Source organism: Stylophora pistillata, chromosome 14 (genome assembly GCF_964205215.1).
Source record: "Stylophora pistillata chromosome 14, jaStyPist1.2, whole genome shotgun sequence".
Classification (NCBI taxonomy): Eukaryota; Metazoa; Cnidaria; class Anthozoa; order Scleractinia; family Pocilloporidae; genus Stylophora; species Stylophora pistillata.
The window spans coordinates 23680092-23703919 of NC_142532.1; the positions used below are offsets into that span (position 1 = coordinate 23680092).

General features: G+C 38.4%; 3 protein-coding genes and 1 non-coding gene across 4 annotated transcripts; 3 read left to right on the plus strand and 1 right to left on the minus strand.

Annotated features, from left to right (window-relative positions):
• Window positions 1-144: 144 nt before the first annotated feature.
• Window positions 145-15446, plus strand: LOC111344356 (serine/threonine-protein phosphatase 5). The gene is made up of 16 exons (XM_022951583.2): window positions 145-295; window positions 2239-2408; window positions 3334-3405; window positions 4148-4292; window positions 5629-5750; window positions 7203-7268; window positions 7627-7725; window positions 8079-8184; window positions 8854-8914; window positions 9027-9108; window positions 9690-9777; window positions 9969-10009; window positions 10112-10196; window positions 10873-10966; window positions 11516-11594; window positions 11730-15446. The coding sequence occupies exons 1-16, from the start codon at window positions 208-210 to the stop codon at window positions 11793-11795; spliced, it is 1464 nt and encodes a 487-aa protein (XP_022807318.1). The 5' UTR covers window positions 145-207; the 3' UTR covers window positions 11796-15446.
• On the plus strand, window positions 5217-5346 carry LOC148717138 (small Cajal body-specific RNA 8). Its single transcript, XR_015995716.1, has one exon.
• LOC111344357 (protein phosphatase 1 regulatory subunit 27) lies at window positions 14231-15446 on the plus strand. Its single transcript, XM_022951584.2, has one exon. It carries the CDS (start codon window positions 14231-14233, stop codon window positions 14699-14701), a length of 471 nt encoding a protein of 156 aa, XP_022807319.1. The 3' UTR covers window positions 14702-15446.
• Window positions 15447-19044: 3598 nt separating this feature from the next.
• LOC111344359 (uncharacterized) lies at window positions 19045-23461 on the minus strand. The gene is made up of 6 exons (XM_022951588.2): window positions 22664-23461; window positions 22380-22490; window positions 21155-21301; window positions 20398-20508; window positions 20032-20200; window positions 19045-19656 (listed from the first exon to the last, which is right to left on the minus strand). The coding sequence occupies exons 1-6, from the start codon at window positions 22823-22825 to the stop codon at window positions 19361-19363; spliced, it is 996 nt and encodes a 331-aa protein (XP_022807323.1). The 5' UTR covers window positions 22826-23461; the 3' UTR covers window positions 19045-19360.
• Window positions 23462-23828: the final 367 nt, after the last annotated feature.

Sequence of the window (23828 nt, forward strand, 5' to 3'; positions counted from 1 at the left end):
TCATTTCTTTCCTTATTTAATACACCCTGTATAAAAATATTTTGCTTCTAATTTCTTATTTTCCAGCACTTGACCTTGAAACAGTCTTTCAAATTAATTTCATCCCCTCGACTCCAAACCTTACGGGGCTAGTTTTTACCTCAATATTGCACTCCTTCCACCCTGTTGATTGTAGGAGAGAGCCTGGAACTGACCCCCAAAGCAAAAATGGCGGACGAGAAGGAAAATGGAGAGTTGACGGAGGAGGAGGTAAAAGCTGAAGACTACAAATTAGAGGCAAATAAATATTTCAAGGGTAGGTTTTGATCAGAAAGGAGGGCATTTTTTTCCAAAGAATTGAGCGATTGACAGAAAACGGGAGTCACTTACACTTATTGGGAAAGCATGCATGATATCGAAATATTTTTATGCAACCGGCCGGCATTTTCATTTGGAAAAGTTAAGGAAATATATGTATGTATTTTTTTTTTATCTGTTTCATCTTAATCATGCATCATGCCCATTATTTTGTTCCCAAAGATCAAAATGTTAACATCAAATTTAAGAAACATTCAGATTATTCATCGCAGTTTTATTGAACTAGTGTCGTCGTATTCGTTTATCTGACCGATCATCGATAACTGAATTTCACCACTCTGTTTGATCGATGAAACATAGAAAAACTTGAATTCTTTAGGAAATTATTTTCGTTAAAATAGTTTTTAAATTGGAACGCGCACTTGGATTCTCTGTTTCAATTTTTGCAAAAGGATTCCAAACAACTTTTTAGAATGTTTTCAAAAGCAAATTAAGAATGAAATTGAAGGAAACCTCAAAACGTTAATTTTTGACTTCGAGTGAGACTGAACTTGAATTATCGTTAAGATAAAACAGATATGCTTATTGATTCAGCAATCTTTGAATGCATGATATGTAAACTCAATGATTATCAACTAGGTTGTCAAGATTCACATAAATTTAGGTGTGAAAAATTATATCTTATAAGTGCAGTGTTGCAAGGACAAACCAACCCCAACCCTTAGCTTGTTATCAGAGAATTTGATTGGGAGATTTTTAATATCTTATGTTATCTCAAAATAATAATAATAATAATACGGTATTTATATAGCTCTATTTCTATCACTATTCAATAGTGCTGTACAGTAGTGTTATAAATCACACCAATAAAATGTATAGAACATAAAAATCTCTGAAATATAAGTAAAAGAAACTAACTAATAAGGTAATCTGTAGTAATGAGGGTAAAAACTGTAACTTATAATGAAATTAACTAATTTAATTGCTAACTGACCAGTTGATTAAACCCTTCCATTACCAGATTCTCATTATTAATTCTCTTTGCTGTCCAGCATACATTTGTTATGATGGTAGTTTGGAGAATTTGATATTGTATCAACTAATAATCCCCCAATTGATGTTTTTCTTTATTCTTATCCTTTGTTACCTGTTAGGAGAAATTCTGTTTTAGTCACTTATGGGAGTTACATGTAAATGGTTAAATGTATAACTTGACTGGAACTGCCTTTCATAAAACTTGCAATTATCTGATGTTATTATCCGACTGTGCTTCATAGCGTACAAATAATGGGCGAGAGGAGTACAAAATTTAATGTCACTTGATATTTGTACTCCAGAAATAATATTATCTGTAAAATTCACCCGCACTGAAATAAAAATTTGACGTGTTGGATAATAAATCTCTTATTTGACGTTTTGTTGTGTGGTATCGCTGAGTATTTGTACTCATTGTTTGTATTTTGACTCACCCTACAGGCTCATCAAAATATGGCATAACTTGTAAAAATACTCACTACACAACAAATTGTCTGATAACATATGTATATTCCTCAGTTGATTTCTCTAATTTTCAAGCCTTGGGTCCTTGTAATAAAAGTGTTCCTTTAAAAGTTGAGTAAGTTTAGAAGAACTTTTTGTTGTTACAGGGAAAGAGCCATACTAGTTCTTTGTAAAGTGGCTCAGAAAAGTCAAAATCCATTTTTTATGGAAAGCTGTCAATTAATGTTAATTATACATGCTGTCAACATTAAATGCATCCAGTGACTGTTATTTAGCCAGGGGCTTATCTATTTTCTCTGCCCATGGTAAACAGTATGCTTCTTAAAACAGATATTTTCCAGAGACAAAATTAATATCTATACATGTTTTTTTCCTGAAATGAAGGCTAATGTGCTGTGTATATTTTCACCACTATTTTCATTTTTCTCTACCTCATTTCAGAGGGGAAGTATGATGAAGCTCTTGATCTCTATTCCAAAGCTATAGAGTTGAATCCTAATGTACCAGCTTACTATGGAAACAGAAGTTTCTGCTACATTAAGACAGAGTACTATGGCTGTGCACTTGATGATGCCAATAAAGCACTTGAGCTGGACAAAAAGTACCTAAAGGTATCATGTTACTTCTTTAACAACAATACAGTGGAACCCCAGTACAACGATCCTTGATATAACAATAATCCCAGTACAACGATAAATATGATAAATACCTAAAGGTATCGTGTTACTTCTTTAACAACAAGACAGTGGAACCCCAATACAACGATCCTTGATTTAACAATAATCCTGGTACAACGATAAATATGCTATGTCCCAGCAAAAGTTACAGTAAAATGTGTGGGACAGAACCCCATCTCGATATAAGGATAACTTGATATAACGATCTAATTCCACTGCTCCCTTGGCATATCGTTATATCAGGGTTCCACTGTATCACAATAAGAGTTTACCAGCAAGCTGTTATGCTTTGGGTATGATCCCTGATTACCTGTAGATCAAATTTGTTGATCTTACGCCAGATCACAACTGCCAACCATGGCCAAGTCTCATTCTTAATGAAAAATCAATGACATATGCAAAGATATCCTTGGCTGACACCTTTTCAAAATTATGTAAAGGGACATAAGCTCAAAGCATTTCCAAGAATTATAAATGAGATCTTGCTTCCCTCAAAACCTCTAATTCTAGATACAAAAGCATCATAGAGGAGGTTGTGTCAGAACTCTTCAGAAAACTTCTGTCATCTTAAGAAAAGATAACGGCTCCTCTAGGAGTCTCTTGAAAGTTAAACAGTATTATTGTTTATGTCTTCATTTGTTTTGGAATGATTTTTGTCACCAAGGACACTTGAATGGAGCACAGCTCTTGGTTGTTTAGATAGGGAGATCAGGATAAATGAGTTCAATGTTACTTTTTATTTGACGACCAAGTTCTCTTAATATTTGCCTCATTTCATTTTCTTTTAAATTAAAATGTAATCGCAAATGGTAATCTGGTTAATGTACAATTGCTTTTTTTTTCTTCTTCTGAATTTCAGGCATATTATAGAAGAGCATCTGCTTATATGGCTCTTGGAAAGTTCAAACTAAGCCTCAAGGACTATGAAATAGTAGGTAGATATCTTAAGTAACCCTTTGGCACCCAGAACTGATATACATGTTACCTCTCCTTGTGATTCCAATATGTTATCTTGCAGACAGGTTATGAGAACCAACATGCTCATCAGTAAGAGTTGTTACCCTGATGTAGTACAAATTCTCCTATCTAATTTACAAGGACATGTATGACTGTAAGTTGGGAGAATTGCTAGTTGGAATTTGGGAGCTAAAAGATTAATAGAGAAATACTAGATTGTGGGAAAACCTGATTAGCCCTCTAACTCTTATGAGTGATTGACATGTAACTTCTCCTTATAATAGCCATAGATTATCTAGCAAACAGGTAACGAGAATACTCAAACTTATCGGGTAGAAGTTGTTACTTTGATTAACTGAATTAAATTCTTGTAACTTCTTTACAAGGAAATGTGTCAGTAGCAGCCAGAAGGGAGAATTAGCAATCAGATCTTGGGAATTAAAGGGTCAACCAAGGCGCAATTGAGTTCAGTTGATCTGCTGGTTATTATTTGAAAAGGTTTTGACAGAGAGCAAGGGAATAAAGTCAATACAATTTTAGATTACTTTTGACAATCAGTGAAAACTTGGCATATTATCTAGATATGACAATTGGTGTCATGTTACTTAAACTGGAGGGAGATATATCAGTTGTGTGGACCAGTTCGGTGCAATTGTGTTGTTCTAATTTAGATCTCTCAGCTGATAAATGGCATGTTTACATTTGCTTCTGTAAAGGTGAAGAAATTTAGACCAAAAGACAAAGATGCCAATCTGAAGTTCACAGAATGCAAGAAGATTGTACAAAGACAAGCCTTTGAGAAAGCTATTGCAGCAGATGACAGCAAATCTGTGGCTGATTCTTTAGATTTAGACTCAATGGGTAAGTGAAATATATTTTCTACACTTTTTTGTTCTGATTCAAGTAACAAGAAATCAAAGGGTAGATTAACTTTGACCTAATCCAGACAAGTATAGATAAATTCTACCACGGCAGCCATAATTTTCTGACAACTTTTCATTATAGAACAACAGAGATGGTAAGTTTGGAACTCAGTAAAGAAAGAGAGAAAAATTTTTTTTTTGTCTTGTTATGAGAGTGGGACAAAGAGAAAATTCTGAGTCCCTATGAGGAATCAAACCTCAGGCCTTCAGATTATGTAGGTATGTATGTACATATGCAATCCCACCTTGGCCTTACCAACCACCGATGACACTGTTCTAGTTGCAACACCACAAGCTCCTAGGGTGCAGTATCCATGGTCGACATCATTCAAAGGAAGCCTACTTACTAACTATGTACACATATGTGTATACATAATTGACTACTCCCTCATTTTGGCTTTTCAGGGCCAATACAAAGGAATAAATAAAAAAAAAAAAACAATTGAACGATTAAGCATTTTGTTTAAAAAATAAAATCTCAACTGACAAGAGGCAGATCAGTTGGCTATATACAAAGTGCAGCCAAGAAGTTTAATTTTTTTTTGTCTTGTCACGAGAGTGGGACAAAAAGAAAATTCTGAGTCCCTATGAGGAATCAAACCTCAGGTCTTCAGATTATGTATGTATGTATGTATGTATGTATGTATGTATGTATGTATGTATGTATGTATGTATGTATGTATGTATGTATGTACATATGCAATCCCACATACAAAGTGTAGCCAAGAAGTTTAATTTGGGGTGATGAAGAACAAATTTAGTGAGTAGGAGGGCTAAGAGCTTGAACCACGAAGTACCAGATTATAGGTCCTATGCCCTTAACACTTGAACTCACTGCCTCTCTAAATGCCCTTACTGCATCTGGGAGTTTGATACATGACACAAAACGGCTGTTGATGTGTTCATCACTTAACTCCCTAAATGAATATAGCTCTCTGATGACTGTATTCTGCCCAAGAACAGCCATACAGACAGATACGGAGCTTACAGATGTCAGCTTCTTCCCTGTAATTGTCTACTTACTAGTTGTAGACTACGAGCTGTCCCTCCTTTTTGGCAAAGTTTGTTGCAGGAGTCTGAAAAGAATCAGTGGGAAAAAACATTGTTGCAAGTATGCTGCTCAGAGCTCCAGAGTTCCATGTACAGCTGTAGTGTGTTATCCACCAAATTTTTTTTGGAACTTACCCAACAGACTTCTCCTTGTAAAAAGCTCATTTTTAAACATAAACCAACTTTATGGACATATTTTTCAAAATTATTTTTGGTATCTTTAGTCGTCGAAGATGATTATGAGGGTCCAAGATTGAGTCCTGAAGGAATCACTAAGGAATTTGTAGAGGAACTAATTGAAAGATTTAAGGATCAGAAGAAAATCCACAAGAAATATGCATACAAGGTACCTTTTTGCACTTGTTTGTCGAACTGAAAGGTGGCATTTCTCTCTATGCTCATTCTAACGCAGTTCCCTGTTAACCCTTCAACTTCCAGAAGTGATTAATGTACAACTCCTCCCACAGTGCAGCTTGATGAAATTCTGGGGGGGGGGGGGTGGTGTGGGGGAACTGGCATTCCGACAGTGCACTGGACTCCAGAGCCCAGTTGTTCAAAGGCTGATTAACACTAACCCAGGGTTAAATTGCCATCTGGGATTCTTTATTCCTTAGTTCAAAAGGCTTTTTTTGAAGGATAATCTTCTCTATTCTGCGAAGGACATCCGGTCATTAATTTGTGGACAGTAATAGTTGTACTGAATTTTCTTTTAAAGCTTTCAGATCTTAAATCTGATTTCACACTAAATCTGGGTTACCTTAACCCAACTTCAAACAACCCAGCCCAGGTCCAGAGGTCTGGGTTCCAGACCTGGCTGGATCTATGTGTTGTGTGGTTGGGTAAGACATTTTCATCTCACAGTGCCTCTTTCTCTCTCTCCACCCAGGAGTAGGAATGGGTACTGGTGAATTGTCAGGGAAGAAAGAGAAAGAAAGTCTTAAGCACTCTAAACAACCAAACGTGTCTAGGTACAATGATAAGGTTGAGATCAAACGTCAGCATTATCAGGCGCCTCTGGCAGCCTCTTCAGTCCATGTAACAATCTCACCTTCCCACCCATCCCACCCCAGGGGAGGACATCCACCACACAGTAATCTTGTGCATGGGAAATTGACGTCTTCTACCCCTAACCCTGCAGGAGATGGGGCCTACGGTTTATTCGTCCTTATCCGAGAAGACTAGAATATCTATCCATTTCTTGGTATTATAGAAAGGTAGTAAATTCTCCTCAGTTATTATAAGACCACGAGTATTGGTCCAGCCAGGGCCCGAACCCTCGACCTCCCGTGCAACAATCTGGCACTCTAACCAATTGAGCTAACCGGGAGGCTTGATGAAATTCTGGAGGGGGGGGGGGGAAACTGGCATCCCACCCTGGGGATAGTAGTGATACTCCTAGTTGCTTCATCCTTCATAAAACATGGATGGGCTTCATCTGGTTGTGCCAACAGGCTTGAGTACAGACATTACCTTTTCTCTCCAGAAGTTAATGTCGTGATCTGGCATCAAATTCTCCAAGCTATTTTACTAGGAAACTTGTAGCAGTTAGAGGGAGAATCAATATCCCTCTAATATTCATGAATCATCCGGCAAAAGGTTAATGAGAATACTCAAACTCATCAGAAGTTGTTATTTCAATGTAACATCAAATTTCAACAGCTAATTTACAAGAAAATGTGTAGCAGCAAGAGGGGAGAAAAAGGGAATTTTTAATTTTTTTAATTTTTTTTTTTTGGACTCGTAGGGTTAATGGTTTCCCACGCTGTGTGTAGCTAGAATTTCCATTTGCTCTTTTCAGATTTTAGTAGACGTTAAAAAGATATTTGAGAAACAGCCGTCAATGGTTGAAATTTCTATTCCAGAGGTAAGTCTCTAAATTTGATTTTAAAAACTCTTAAGACAAGAAGCAAAAACAACTATTTTTGCTTGGACAAGTTGCTTGATGTGAGGTATTGGATATTGTCCAATGGCAGTGTAATACGAAGCATCCTTTTGTTATGTGTTAACTCTGCGTAGATCAGGTGCACTGGTTTCTTTTTCCATAACATCACTTTTAGTCTGCTTTCAACCTGAGAACATGTCTTTATCATTTACCCATGCACCCTTACCCATCTGCAGCCACATCAAGGAGTAAATGACCTTGGCTTTGCTTGTTCTGGTGATTTCTTTTTAATGTGTTTTCAGTTTTGATTGATTTTATGATTTTTCTGTTTCCTTCACAGAATGGAAGATTCACCGTATGTGGTGATATACATGGCCAGTACTATGATCTTTTAAACGTCTTCAATCTGAATGGACACCCCTCCCCTGAAAACCCCTATGTATCTTTTTTTATTAATATTCATGAATTTCTTTGGCACAAAAAAATCAAATGAAAAATTACAACATTTGATATCATGTATTTTATTTAATGAAGATGAGAGGATTTTCACATATAGATATATTTTCTTGGTAAAAAAATCATAGGTGCCGTCTTTGATTTTTAAAATAGTGGAAAGCTGGGGAGAGGAAGAAATTTGTATCAAGGGGGTGAGCAACAGTCAAAAGGAAGGAGTAGGGAGGGGTGGGGCAAGAAGACACCTGAACTGCAGTCTCTGAAAGGTGTGACAGGTTAAGATTGTATCGGGGGGGGGGGGGGGGTTTAAAAATGCATTTTTCCTTCACAAAACCACAGCTATTTAACGGAGATTTTGTTGATAGGGGATCATTCTCATGCGAAGTCATTTTTACACTTTTCAGTTTTAAACTTTTGTATCCTGATCACTTTTTTATGTCACGAGGTGAGTCATTCAAAGGAATAATAAAAAAAGGGGGGGTTTTCTTCTAACATTACCAACTGAGCTAGGAATCTACAGGGCAAACTTTAAGTTGGTATTTTGTTTTTTCTTTGAATCATTGTTTTCTCTTTAGGAAGCGGATGGCGCAGTGGTGAGAGCACTCACCTCCCACCACTGTGGCCCAGAATTGATTCCCAGACCTGGTGTCACATGTGGGTTGAGTTTGTTGTCGGTTCTCATCCTTGCCCTGAGGGTTTTTCTCCGGGTCCTCTGGTTTTTCTTCCCTCCACAAAAACCAACATTCCAAATTCCAATTCGATCTGGAAGCAGTGGACAAGAATAGCCACCCAGTGGAATGTCCATTGCTAAATTATTTATTTATCTATTTATTATTAATTAACCCTTTAACCCTTTAGAATGATAAGCATCTGATTTCTCCACACAGTATCACCCCTGAATCAAACACTAAAGTCAGGAGAAAAAAGGAAATGATTGCTAACTCAAGAAGCTCTTGATTGTTAAACAAATTCTCCCAGTAAGCGCCATAGCAAATATATAGAGAACAGTATGGAGAATTTGCTGACTGACATAGGGTGGAAAAAGGGTTTAGCGACATTGAACAACTGATAAATTTGACAAGATTTCATTTGTAAGTATTCATGTTTTTCACAGGTAACCACGAGAGTGTTTACATGAATCAGATGTATGGATTTGAAGGGGAAGTGAAGTCAAAATATCCTTTTGAACTAATTTTTTTTCTCTACTTTCAGATATATCAATTTTCCAGTGAGTTTTGGGTCAAATTTTTCCTTTGAAAATGTGTATTGAACTTTACAATGTGTTACATATACTGCAGATATGTCTGACCTCTTCACAGAGGTGTACAATTGGTTACCTCTTTGTCATCTTATAAACCAGAAAGTGCTGGTAAGGCAGTTTGATTTTGAGGTAGCTTGAGAGCAGGCTCGCATTATAAGCGTTGCATGCCACGCATTTTTACACCCACTGGAAGATTTGAGAGGAGTCAGGGCGAGGTTTGCTAGGAGAGGTCTGGCACTAATAATTATTAGTACCAGACTCTCCTTCAAACTCTCTCCAGCTTGCTTTGCACCAGGCCATATACTGTCCTGTGGTCGAAAAAACTCTTATGCCAAAGCGATAATAATGACAGCTTGCTTGCAGGCTAATTTTGAGGTTATCGATTGAAACTTAAAGCACGTCTACATGTGCCCAGGCACATATAGAGGTAAAATCGAGACTCTGTCTTTTCATGGTTTTCTCATTTATTATGCTTCAAAATACCATGTGCATGCAAAGATTTGTCATGCTAAAGGCATCTGAAAAACAAAAATATCGGGTATTTCACATAGTTTCATTTCCTATTTGTCAAAAACTTGGACTCGTGCATGTGCTTGAGAGCCTCAACGGCAATTTGCAACTCTTCTGGAGTGTCTGAGTAGGTAAATTCTGAAAAATTTCATTTTCCACTCAGTGTTTTCTTCCCCTAGGTCATGCATGGTGGATTGTTTAAAAGAGATGATGTTAAGCTCGATGAACTGAAAACTATCGACAGAAATAGACAACCTGGCGATGAGGGTAAATATCACATAGCTTGGACTTAGTTTGGAGTTTTTCATCATTCAAATAGTCAGTCAGTCAGCCAGTTAGTCAGTTGATCAGTCAGTCAGCCAGTCAATTAATCAATCAGTCAGCCAGTCAATAAGTCCGTCAATCAGTCACTCAGTCTAACACCACATATCTAACTGAGAATCCGTTTTATTCTGCAGGTCTGATGTGTGAGTTGTTATGGTCGGATCCACAGCCACAAGTATGGATTATGTTTTTAGAGAAGTGATGATAACATTTGCCCTAAGTTTTCGTCTCGCCCAGCATAGCTTAACCTTCATATAACACTTGTCATTCCCCACAGCCTGGTCGATCACCAAGTAAGCGTGGAGTTGGTGTACAGTTTGGCCCGGATGTAACTGAACAATTCTGCAAAAATAACAATCTTGGTGAGTGTTTTTGCTTTTCTTTGTAATGTTCTCAGAATCAAAGCAAATGCGCTTCTGATAATGGTTACCAGACTCCCCAAGTGTGCAGCTTTTCCCCAAGAGTGACTATTTTTATAACTAGAGGCATATCCGGGTGTACTGAAGTGCTCATAACACTCAAATCTGAGCAACCGTCTCCGGTTTTCACACTTATTTGGTGTGGAAGTTCTCTATGGACGGGAAATTTATTACGTGTAAGGTAGATGCTTTCATGTACTTTTGAACTGTTTCTGAGGCCTATTTGTGTAAAGCGAGCTGAGGACCCACGCGAGCTGAGGACCCACGCGAGCTGAGGACCCACGCATTTAATAACAGGGCTGTGGTCTAGCAGTGCCCGGTGGCTCCGGGCGCCTTACTTTTGCTCTTGGGCGACTCATGAATCTTATTATTTTCATAAAAGCTTATGCTGGGCACCCTGGATTTCAGAGTTTCAGAGCACTGGGCTCCCTTCAATTTTTCTTAGAGCACAGCCTTGAATAAGATGCAAAATTTAAACAAAGCCCTACTTGGTCTCGTGCGTTTTCCCGAACTCGGGATATTTTCCTTGTTTCTACTTTGATTTCTTATTGCATTAATTTGCTGTAGTGGTCAGTTCTAATTTTGTTTCTCATGGTTTGTTTATTTTGTCGTGATACAGAATACATCATCAGAAGTCATGAAGTCAAACCGGAGGGCTACGAAATAGCACACGATGGAAAATGCATCACTGTCTTTTCCGCTCCAAATTATTGGTCAGTTGTGACAAAGCCGCAGATACGTTTCTTTCACGCTTGTAAACCTTTAACTACCAGGAGTGACTAAGGCAGAATTTCTCCTTACAACATTAATACGATGTCATGCAAACAAGTGATAAGAAGAAAGAAATATATCAATTAGGAGATTATTAGTTGATCCAAATCTAAATTCTCCAAACTAACATCATAATAGTTGTATGGCAAAAAGTAAGGAGAATTGCTAATGAGATCTGGGAGTGAAAAGGTTACTTCCCTTCTTAAAATACTTGTGGTTGTCAAGTCTGCGTACAGTGCAGTTATGTCGATTTTTATGATATGGGAACTTATCTTGCTCGCGAGGATACCTGCAGCAAGGACGCGCAAGGCACTGCAGAGTTTTTGGTAACGTTTTGTAACCAAAAATTGTTAGTAAAGAATTTTAACGGTAAAAAAATATTTAGGAATGATGTTTAGTGTGTTACCATTTACTGCAGTGTGTTGCTTCCTTTGCAAGTTTTTTATTCTGTACTTTTTTTTTTATCCTCTAACGTGAGTTTACTTTAACAGTGATGAAATGGGAAACAAAGGAGCGTTTATCACAATGGGAACAGACACGAAACCCAACTACACAACATATGATGCTGTGGTAAGTTTAAGATCTTCACCGATCTTCGCCCAGACGGCGGGGTTGGAAGGGAGAGGTAAATGTGGGTATGCCCTAGTTATTTGGGTAACATGCCCTAAGGGTACTTTAACTTCTCTTCTTGTTTTCCCTATTCAGCCTCACCCTGACGTGAAACCCATGGCTTATGCGAACTCCTTAATGTCTATGTTTGGTTTCATGTAACTGGCACGAGAGTTCCACCCTGTAACTTATAACTGCAGACGCCTTCCATCTATCTGGTTGACTTCGTGACATGGCATATCTACTCCAGTTAGTTAAGCAAAGACAAGCTCCCTCATTTCAATCATTTATATGGTTTGTGCAATCGTCGGTCATATGGAGAACTTACCATGTTTATAATCTATCCATACCGTGAACTGGTTTTCTGCACCAGAGGACATTCTGTGATCGTTACATGACCAGCAAATCCGTTTGACTCTAAAGGACTATGTTTCGTCTAAATTCTTCGCCACTTTTTTTTTTGTTTGTTTTTTAATAAAACAGAAGGGAAAACAGCTTTTGAAGTTATCATTTTCCTCAAAATTATCAATTTGAGACCACTACTACGAGAATTTGAAGGCATACCTGGTTACTAACACTGCGAACTGAAAACAATCAACGCAAATTTCATATCACTTATGTACGACCATCTGGCGAAAATGGGAACCGAAAAAATCTTCCAGTTTAGCCGAAGAAGACATGCTCTCTGATTAGCCGGGATATCCACTATTTATTCTTTTGGGAATTTAAGATTTTCGGGAAGTGCAAATTTCTTTGAAAGAATTTCTGTTTGAAAACAGTCTGTCTGACTATGAAAATAAATTCAGAAAAAAAAAAAAAAGAACCTCGATTCTTTGTATTTCATGCTATTAATTAATTTTTCATAAAGTACACTGATGATTATGGTTGCGTAGTGCCCAGGGCCTTCTCGGCTTTCAAAATGGCATCTCCCCTAAGTCAGCAGCCAATTTTTTAAAATCGAGAAGGCCCTGGTGACCAAGTTGCCACAAAATTTGCGCGACCTATCTGCAGGCGTTGTGCATGATTGTAAACTTGTTCTGTGAGCCTTTCTTTTCCTCCAAATCATGTCAACTGGCCGTCATCACAGGGTTTCCTTGTTTTCTGTCTGAGAGCTCCATTTCCTTGTGAGCACGTGTAACTTGTCCTGGAAATGCATTTTGTAGAAGCGTGTTACAGCACACGTGCAAATAAACCATTAAGGCACATACATTACATATTCATGAAAAAGGTTTATTATTTCGCATGTACAATTTCAGTCGTACAGTTACCTTTTTTGAAGAAAAAGGTTTTCAAATCATGTTTGGTTTTCAGAATATTCTCTGAGCGAGTAGCCACAATAATAATGGCTCCCTGTATCGCAATGAGAGGGTTTTCATTATTAAAATTTGGCTATTGTAGGAATAATTTGATACTTGATTGTTGGTCAGGAAGCCTTTGTTTTCGTATTATTTTTCAGAAATCTTTTTTTTTTTTTTTTTCTGATGAATATGACCGCCCAAGTGTTGACAAGTCCTTTCCTTCCTCTACTCCTAGAACAGGTTTAATTGTTTTCAACTGCAAAATAACTAGAAACACGGTACATCTCCCCAGGTATTTTTTAGCTTGGTTTCCATTTAAGAGATTTTTTGTGAGGCAAACCACCGAATTCAAATAGCAGATAAAATTGCTTGAAGCATTCTTGAGGTCGCTTAAATTAATTGCATGTTTTCCACTTCCCAAAGCTGTCAGACCGCAACAAAGCCAACCTTTCAGCCGCCAGGTATAGTTTACTCCGATCCACAAAGAAAGGAAACATTTACGACCCCGCTACTCAGAAGAGGTTAAGCCTTTTATGAGCGTTTTAATTTTGAACGCAATGTTGTTATTGTTTAAATGCGTCTCAGATTAAGTTAATCCTTTTTTCCTTCTGAGAAAATCCTTTGTACGTAATCGAGATCTATAGGGAAGCGGATTTTTTCTGTATGATTCAGATGTTGTCTCATTCTGTTTAGTTAGCCAGCGTTAAATGCAAAACCTTAATTTCGAACACAATTTCAAGCTGTCAGATTAAACCTAACTGCCACATTCACAAACTGAAATTTTTCCTCAATTTCCTTGCCTCGTTAAACTTTGTTGACATCAAAATAACACTGAAGAGGTTTTGTAAAGTGCACAAAAAAGCAGGTACTATTTTAAGCTCACTTTTGCAGTTCCCCTCTTCAAAAGATATAGAAATTGCAATCTGTTTTCTGACACTTGACGTCACTTTGGTTTATGAATTCACGGGCCGTCTCTGACATTACGTAAAGAAATAATTTGCCAATCACGTATGATAGAATAAAGTAAACAGAGACCATAAACGAACCAATTAGCTTCCAGTTAGTGCTATTTTGTTTGGAAAAATATAATAAAAAGAGTCTCTGTCTTCCGTTCGTAAGTAAACTCTTCAGATATCAAACAACAAAGCATTTTGCACCCCGATACAGGAGTCATAAGCGCAACACCATTAAAAGGCGAGCGCGCCTATTGATCAAAAAACGAGGTGAAACATCTTTGCGGTCGAAAGTTCGAGAAAAACTTGTTGTCCCAAGGAAACTGTGAAAGACGACAGAGTTTTAATGTCAAGCTACAGCCCAGTTAACGAGATAATGGATCGTAGAGTGAAATTTCCACACGATTTGGTTTTCCATGACATGGTCAAAGATGGAGACCCTTCAGAAATGTGCTCGTTTCTGAAACGGCCAAGCGTTGATACAGAAATGCTGGTGAACACTGAAGGAGGCCAAGCAAATCCGGCTTTTCATCAGCTTGTTAAAGACGGGAACTTAAAATGCATTCGAATGCTTGTGACTTTGGGAGCAGATGTTAATATGAGAGATGAAGATGGTTGTACACCGCTTCACCACAGCGTCACAGCCGGTAATGTAGCAGTGACGAAATTTCTCCTTCGTAGCGGAGCTAACCCTGATATTGGTAATTACGACGGCCAGTGTCCTGTCGATCTTACAGACGATTTCGACTTGATCGAAATGCTGGTGAAGCATTCACCGGAGGAAATTAGACGAAAAAGCATGGCAGCAGCCAAATGAGATAGAGTGCGAGAATTGTTCAAATTTTTGTATATAGAAAGCAGCCTTTGCTTTTAATCTGACTCCTTGACTTAATGGAAACGGTTGAAGGGCTTCGCCGAACGTTTAACGCGAAGAACTTTGAATATGCGCTGATATAAAGACTCTGTAAATCGCCGGGACACTTCAGCAGAACAGAAAAGAAATAACAACAAAGAACTGAAAATGTTTACATTCATATAAACGTAAGAATCCTTTGCTCAGTTTTGGTGGAGCTTTTGAACTTTTCTTTATCGTTGTTCACTGGCTGATAAGTTAGACACAAACGCCGATCATAGAGCCTTTTTGGCAAAAAAAAAAAAGATTCAGAACATTCTAAAGGAGAGATCGGGTTCTAAATGTGGCTGTCGTCGGCAATAAAATGCAAAATATTGCGAAAATTCGCTTAATCAAGTACGTGTAAAATATATATTCAATTATTCTGAGTGAGGTTAGGGAAAAGGGTAACATATGAAATATTTATTGCTCATCCAAATGCCGCAGATTTCTTCGGTGCCTTTAATTCTGTATAGTTATCGACTTGACGCGGACTTAAATTTATTAAGAATTCTCTCGAAAACAAACCACGCGGCAGTTTTCGTCGATTGAGCAATCTTGTAGACATACACAAGTCAACAAAGTTGAGCGATATGTAATTTTAGAGTTTGGGCTCATTCAATAAGGTTGTTGAGTTATACGCATATTAAAAAGAATCCCTTTAAAAAGATTTTCCGTCTGTGAACTGTTTTGTCCTGTTTAGAGAATTCTTTCGGAGGGGTTTTCTTATCAGTTTGCAACTGCACCATACCTTTTTGATCCGAGAGCAACCATTTTAGTTCCCTGTGATCAGCTGACATTGACATTAGTGGCGAGATTTGCTTGTCGAAAGGAGTTTCCTTCTCAATAACGAAAACATTTCTTTTCTTGACAAAGCTTTGCCAGGCATTTTCAAATACTGCAGCACAATTTTCGAGACTTTTCTCGGGAATCTCGAGCGTTCTTAATGTAAACATTTTCCAGAACTGATATCTGATGATATCTTAAGAAAATAATTGAAAATACTTTTCTTGGCAAACCTAAAGATGCCTCAATTAAAGAAGGAAGACTAAAGCTGTTTTGATATGAAAGTGTGCTTTTCTCCAGGGAATTAAGAGGAAATTGAATTTTCGGAAACGTAGAAAGTGCTGTTCCACCGTTGTAGCTTTCATCGTTAAAGGACGAGATGTTACATGTCCACGTTAATTAATAACTGTGATATAAAGTAGATTTTGGTGTAGTAAAATGAAAAAAAAAGTTTCATCATCGGTAATGCATTGAAAGTTAAATAGCTTCATTTGAATGTAAGCTTATCGCGTAATGACTACATTTTTGTGGTCACCGTTCATTAAGGTTGAAATGTTTGGTATACAGTCCAGTAGAGGGTTACTGTGGCTTTTAAAACGAAAGGCTTGAAAGTGGACAGAGCTACCTTAAAACTTCAGTAGTTTAACGCTAAATACCGAGTTAATTTTTAATCCGCCGAGACTCTATAGCGTACTTCAACGGACAAAAACGCTAGATTATCAACCGAAGAACTTGTTGACCACTCAATTCTTCGCAAAGAAAGAAGTTTAAGTGTGTTTATGGAAAAGTGTTTCATCGGCGATTGAGCTTTATTTCCTGTCAGAGACGTAGGTATGTATTTTATGCTATAAGGACCCGGTTAAAACGACTTCTTTGCTTTTTGACAAAGGATTTTGGAGTAGAAGCGTAAATGCGTTTCTAAGCCACGTCATTAGTACTGTATTCATGTGCCGTCTAATTAAATTTGGTGACGAATGTAAAAGACAGTGATTCTGTAATCCCTTCTTTGTTGAGTTATCGCACCTTGTAGACACTACTGTGCGCAATTGAGTCATGAATGACGTAAAGACTCCATTTGAGTACCAAGTGTAACAGAGCATTGTTTGCAAGACTTGGCGCTAATTTGTCGCACTTCTTGTCTCATGGTATTCTAACAAAAAAAAAAAAACCTCCACAACATAAAAAAGTGAGTATCGACCCGGAATCTATTAGTCACCCTGTGCTAGTAACAAAAGAAGGTACTGTTTGTAGAGCCTGTAAATTCTTTCGGTGTATTTGTATGGAAAACTAAAATTTTTTTTTAATCGTTTCCGGGATTTTCCGAGGTTAAAATATCTTTAAAACCGACGTTTCGACCAGTTTTACTGGTCTTTCCTTTAGTCTTTCAGCTTGGTAACCGCACATGATGTTTCGTGATCATTATATGACTTTTAAACGATGTCAAATTGCGCGGGAAATGTAGTCTGAGGTTTGTCAAGTATTTCTATTTTTGCGATAACTCCCTGCCCATTACAGTCTTTTTTCATGATCAAAGAAGGAGTTTAGGACTGGTTTCCATGCTTCAACGTGATCAAAATTGTTAAGGACTCTCATTCCGCGATGTTTCTGACGTAGTGACTCAATTCCTTCTAATACTTTTCTTTGCTTTAATCCTCTCTCTGTTGCTACGATCTCTGCGTTTCCCTAATCAACACCGCTTTGGCACTCCACGGTGTGTTGTGCTAGGCCTCCATCTTCTTTGCCCATCCGTTTTTCGGCCGATAGAATGTTTCCTTTATGAAGGTCCTCATTTGTTAGTCTCACTTTGTCCATGTATTCTTTCTTTCTTGTTTGGAAATGGCATGTGTGTTTAATCTCTTTTACCTTTCTTCCAGGCTTGAAAGCAACTCGAAAAGAGTGACGGTTAGCAGTTCTTCTGAACTGCTCAGATAACCCTTTTAAATATGGTATGGTCACGACTCCACGGCTTTCCTTTTCTTCCTGTTCTCTTTTGTCTACCTGTTGAGGTCTTTGTTCCATAAATCTTCTCACTGTTTCTCTGGAGTATCCACTTGCTAAAAAAACGTCTTCGATATTGTGTAGTTCGTCTTCCAGGTGTTCTTCATCACATAAAGCCATTTGTATGGAAGGTTGATAAGTTTTGGTGTGTCCCAGCCTCGAGCCCATTCTCTAACGGACAAGCGCTTGGATTATTCATTAAGAATTTAAGCGGGCGTGTTTGAACTTGCCCGCCCCGAGTACTCGGATGGAAGGGTTCTTGTGCGAATTGCCTGGGAAGGCTGTCCAAGCGGGTCCTCTCACGACCATCCCTGGTAGCACTGGGTGTAGCGTTTACGGCGACCAAAATCTAAATTCTCAAGTTCAAGGGCGTGTCGCTCCAAAACGCGGTTAACGAGGTGTTTGGGACTATTTTACTGATCAAAATGACAACCCAAAGTTGACTGTTTGCACGAATCTTTATTCTTGAAAGGCAATCGACCACGAACCTCAATCAATGACGACAATAACGATTATTCTGACAGTCAATCAATCTATCGAACGATCGATCGATCGTAAACTGAAACAACAATACAACGAAGTTCTATCAATCTAACGAAAAGCCGCGGAATACATGATCAAAGAATCGCATGTTAAATACTGGGCTCTAAAGTCTATAACGAGATTAACAATACAAGTGAAACAGAACAAAAGTCTGGAAACAAATTAAAAGAGTTTTGATGACTGATAAACAGCCCATTGTTCTATCTAAATGATGGGCGTTCACTGACTCGCAAATTGGCACGAATTTGGCCTTTAAATCTTAAATCTATACAGATCATTGCAATATTTGTTTGTATATTGTCGCCCAACACTGAAAAGACTGGAGAGGGAAAAACAAAGTTACAAAGGTACTCACATATCGGTCCCGCTTGTGCCAGAGGTTGAGAAAACGAAAGGGCGAAAGTTTACCAAGGTTATTCAAAACTTACGAAGAACTGATTAAAGGGACGCTAAAATTGCCTTTTATATGCGCGTGGTGACGCTGAAAGGTCCGATTACAAAGCCAATAGAAATACAGAAAAACAGAGAAGCATTGTAACTATGTGGCTATCTAAGATCATTCTGAAATTAGTGAACTAATCAATTATCAATCAAAAAATGAGCCTTCTGGCTAATGTCCTTAACACTGGGATTATCTGAGGTATGGATGTTACAGATGGTTTTCTGATCTCCCCTTCCCCGCCCCCCCCCCCCCCATAGGGCTTTCTAATATTCTTCTTAAGCAGTTAATTTGCAGTCAACCGTTCTATAGTCCTCCCCCTACCTTTCTACCCTGTTTCTCTGTTGGCGACGACTATTCCCCCTCTGTTCCTTCTACAAATCACGTGAGTCCCCCTCCTCAAATAATCTTCCACCACCTCCCAGGCCATAAATAATGACTTGTTCCAAACAAAATGTCGTCGACATCTTCAAGTAATTTGCATTCAGACAAAGTTACTCTATTCTTCTCAAAAACATAATATAGTTTATTTCAATCAAATATCGCTCACATGACAAAAACGAAACGCTTGTTGATCCAAACTGTTCAAGATACGTATCACTCTAATAATTGTAGTATTAGTAAAAGAAAAGAACTGTTTACTTGTTACTGTTTTATTTTTATTTCATGGAACATTAAAAGCCAATTTACACAACCCGCATATGGCATTAGCTGGTCTTGGTGGGTATTAGTAATAAATAAGTAAATACCATTGAACGTTTAGATGTTCTAGGACTAATTCCGCGTAAAAAATGTTATCAGTTAGATAGCAGAAGATATTAATTATTATTATTATTACAACTGTATTCGCAACACACGATTGCACGATAGATGTGCTCTTTACGGCAACTAACTTCTCGGGGAGGTTCAAACTGCATTATTCGCGATTGAGGTCTTAAGTCGATCACTTCATCTTCATCACTGCAAATCACATACTTGTAACATGTTCTCGTTTGAACTCGGCACTTAAATCGCGGCCAATCAGAACAGGTGAAGGACGCAGTCTCAATATCCATACCTCCGGGACACAGTTTGTTTATGTTTTTAGTCCGCCTCTTTCGGATCGTATGGCTTCCTGCAACAGCATAGAGAAAGGAACATCAAATCGAGCTTCTGCACTTTACAATTTGACTTTACAAAGTCAGAGACAATAGTAAAACAACGTAGACTTTCTGGAAGAACTGAACATTCTGAACTATTATTGACGGGTGTTGCTGATTAAATGTGGGATTCAGTCTATGTTGCAGGCGCTCAGCGAGGATGCAAGTAACACGCGCGCAAGAGAGCAATGTGTCCTTGCGGGCGTGCGTGTGTGTGTACGTGCGTGACTTCCGGCTCGCCCGTACGGAACTGAATTACAGTTGTCCGAATAAAATCAAGCTCGTGCCACACAAATTGTATAAAATTTTCTTGATTTCCTCTCTAGATTTTGACAGTTTCGGTGTCTTACCTTCTGCTTGGACTCTTGTTGCACTAAGGGAATCTTGGGTCTTTTTTACATGGTATATGGAGTATTTAGCACAAAAATGCGCTAACTCCTCGCTGAGTGTGGACCGGTCGGTTAGCTGGCCGTCAAGAATCCAAGTGCTATCAACCCGCTTGCTCTCTGTCACAACCACCTGATGTAGTCAAGGTGTTTATTATTTTATTGTTTCGATTTAGTAATTTATGTGATATTCATTTACAGTTTGTGTCAAGTTATAAAGAGGCTAAAGTATATAATAATCTAAAAAAAACTTCTCAAAGTAGCAACGCTGTTGTTCAAAAAATAGAACAATCTCAACATAATTTCTTCAAAAGTATCAATTGTTCTCACCCCACTTGCTTTATCAAGATCCCTCAACAACTTTTCAGGAGTCGTCTGCTCCGTTGCGAGAGGGAACAGGTAGCAGGTATTCTGTTCTGGGGATCGCAGTATCGTCAAATTCTGTACCGATAAATCGAGTAAACAAAGATAAATCCAAATAACCGATAAGAAATACCTAACTCTTACTGGTAAGGAAGTTATGTCGCATTACTTTTTTGGTAGAAAGTGAAACGTAAAACATGGAAAGATAGACAACTGGTGAAGGTATGTAGCTGATAAAGGCAAGGATGGAAATGAATTGAAAAAAGGATGGAGAATTTTAAACATAGGGTTGCGTTCCATATCTGTCTTCAACTACTTTTGAAGGGAAATAATTTGTATAAATATGGAGCACCGGCAACCTTTCAGCATAAGTAGATCTTATTAACTACCAATGCACGCTAATTACTTTGACAGCGAAGAGGGGAGGGAAGGGGAGGGAAGGGAAGGGGAGGGGCGGAGGGACTGGGTAGGATGTGAGTTTCAATATAGCGGTTATGTTGTGTAACGCTTGACACAGCTTGAACACAATCACATGGGTTCACCAGGACAAAAAAAAAGTGCGACTTTGGGCTGATAACAGTTAGTTAGAAAGAAGTGATCTGCTTTGGCAAATTGCGTGGGTGACGTTCATTTTATGTGTAAAAAGAGAAAAATATCCGTGGCTAAACAGAACTGATGAATGTTGATCAAGAATTGGTCTACTCTTAAAAGTCTTTAAACTCACTTTGTTAAAATCATGCAGGATGTCGCCACGATCAACACCAGGATGGGCGGGAACTTGGAACAATTCCGTGTTCTTGTTTTGATCCACCTCAATTCTCTCAGTGTACTTCACTCCTGACTCGCTTATGTGAACATTGTAGTCTACGACCTTTAAGTATGAAATTATTATAAAAACGTTGGATAGTTATAACATGAATGGCCCTTTGAGTTCAGGGCAACTGGTTGTCTTTCTCAATATTGTTAGAGGAATCTTTGGGTGGGGACTCTCGTCTGCGACGAACGTGGGTTAGGCTCGTCGAAAACTCTTAAAAGCAAACCGGCCTTAACTGAAAAACAATTCTGGACTTTATTAAAGCTGTACTTGATCGCTTAAAGAAACCACTCAAAGAATGACTGATAAATGATGTTCACTCATGATTTTAATTTAATTTATTTAATTTAGTCCATTTTCACTACATTAAGTTTTGCAGTGGGGAAGGACTAGAAAGGAACATAGGAACCATTCGTGCTAGTCCACCCTCCCACCCATCCCACCCCAGGGGAGGACATCCATCACACAGTAATCTCGTGTGTGGGAAATTAACGTCTCCTACCCCAACCCTGCAGGAGACGGGACCTCCATTTATTCGTCCCTATCCGAGAAGACTAGAATATCTAACCATTTCTTGATGTTATAGAAAGGCAGCAAATTCTTCTCAATTATTTTAAGACCCTGAGTGTTGGTCCGGCCGGGGCTCGAACCCTCGACCTCCCGCTCCGATTGATGACCAATGAGAGCGCGCGCTTTACTTTGGTTATGTTATAAATGATGTTCACTCGTTATTTACACCCAAACATAAGCGCAAGATTAAGACAAAGTATTGAAATTGTTTGAGTGCACGAGAATATTGCTGATTGATGTTCTCTCGTACAATGTCACGATTAAGAATTCGCTTTGCGATAATCATTGTGGCGAATTGTTGTTCAGGAATCTTCGGTTCTTTAATGAGTAAGTCACTTCCTGATTTCGCTTCGGATGACTGACTATCATGATCAAAGCTCAGTCAGCTATGAGCTCGAAGATTTTAAAGTGAACTGGACGCAAATCTGCGTCTACTGCGGCTGTCAAAATGGTATTTGGGCATAGTTGCATTCTATACGAATTTGCTGTGACTCAGACCAGCTAACGCTCGAAACGTAAGCTCTTCAAAATTTGCTACGGCGGTTTTTTAAATATGCATACTCACCCTCTTTTTGCCTCTCTGCCTCTCCCAAACGGGATTTCCCGAGATAGAAATCGGCAAGATAGTAAAGACAACAAGTACTAACACCACTTGAAGGGAGGTTGACATCATTTTCTATCAAAAATATAGAAGACAATACAATTAAGAGAGATGTTTTTTCTTGTTCTCGAGATCGGCACAGAGGAAGGTAGGAGATTTGAATCAAGCGGTATCAAAACTTTCAATAGTTCACTTTTAAGAGAGTGTTGTGCAACCCAAACCAAAATGAACAAGCCCGTCTACCTTACATTTAACACGGTTGGAGATAAATATTTCCTTCGATGAGCGAGGCCCTCTTCTCTTGCAATAGGAGTGAAGTCTTCTTGTAGTTTTAAAACGTCTGCAAACTGCTTGCTATACCATAGCTGCGTTCTTTTATACCGACTCCGTAGCAAACAACTCACGTACATTATCTATAGTTTCAGCAGAGCCGGGAATGCTTTCCATCTCATCATAACTGAGACAGGCACGGAGATTCAGTTATTACAGCTCTCAGCATGAGGTCTTCTGACTTATTAAATTAGATGCAAAATGGGATGTATGTAATTCCGTAAGCTTGCCTTGTTTTCTTACTTTTAATATGCTCGCAGATATTTATTTCCATCATATAAATCCCTTTTTTTCCTTTCTCTCCTCGAGTTTGAAGACTTCCTCAGTTCGCACAGACGTCCCGCACAAACTGTTTTTTAATTTGAATTCTGCTATATTATTATTATATCAATAGTTTCAGCAGAACGGGATTGATAGTTGGCTCATTCAGGTCAAACAATCATGCACCGCTGGAGCCCGTTCTGCATGGAGCACTCATCTTCCTTACTTCGCGCTTGAAAAGTTGTCTTATGAAATTATTTTGATGCAAGAGTTTCTCTTTCTATCAAATTGAGTTTAAAAGACGAGTTTCTAAAACTTTTAAGAGGCTTCCTCGTCTAACTACTTAATAGGCGATAGACTATCGTATACACTTAAGTTTCAAGAAGTCCCTTTTATCGGACATTTAGTTTCCTCCTAGGACTCTCTTAGCGGCCTGAAGTTACTTTCTGAAAAGCTGTTTTCCGAACTTCCGGTTTTCAGTGCTCGACTTCCGGGAAGCTTCAGGCGTTCGTCGGTAATAAGAATGGTTTTTTGACGCTTGTACTGAAGGCCATAAGGTTACCGTTTAATATCACAGCACGTCTTTTTATGTTAATAAGAAGTTTAAAATTGTTTCTACCTCTATTTTTGAATCAAGTAGCTGCCCAAACTCATTCGAGGACTGGACTTACAATATAGCTGAAGATGTTTCAGTGTTACAACGATCTTATTTGAGGAGGCATGAGATCGATTGAAAACCTTAAGGAAGGCTACTATTGATCTTCATTGATTTTGTAGAAAATGGTGGAGGAACCTTTGGCTGAAATATTCGTGTTACCCGAG

What these genes read in the sequence shown, in the direction of transcription:
- LOC111344359 (XM_022951588.2), bottom strand. Translation starts at nt 22,825, where the DNA reads ATGTACGTGAGTTGTTTGCTACGGAGTCGGTATAAAAGAACGCAGCTA. An exon ending in GGCAGAGAGGCAAAAAGAGG is followed by an intron (nt 21,302 to 22,379) that starts GTGAGTATGCAT and finishes TCATACTTAAAG; the next exon opens with GTCGTAGACTACAATGTTCA. An exon ending in TCCTGCATGATTTTAACAAA is followed by an intron (nt 20,509 to 21,154) that starts GTGAGTTTAAAG and finishes TTATCGGTACAG; the next exon opens with AATTTGACGATACTGCGATC.
- LOC111344356 (XM_022951583.2), top strand. Translation starts at nt 208, where the DNA reads ATGGCGGACGAGAAGGAAAATGGAGAGTTGACGGAGGAGGAGGTAAAA. An exon ending in ACAAGAAATATGCATACAAG is followed by an intron (nt 5,751 to 7,202) that starts GTACCTTTTTGC and finishes TGCTCTTTTCAG; the next exon opens with ATTTTAGTAGACGTTAAAAA. An exon ending in CCTCCCCTGAAAACCCCTAT is followed by an intron (nt 7,726 to 8,078) that starts GTATCTTTTTTT and finishes ACAAAACCACAG; the next exon opens with CTATTTAACGGAGATTTTGT.
- LOC111344357 (XM_022951584.2), top strand. Translation starts at nt 14,231, where the DNA reads ATGTCAAGCTACAGCCCAGTTAACGAGATAATGGATCGTAGAGTGAAA.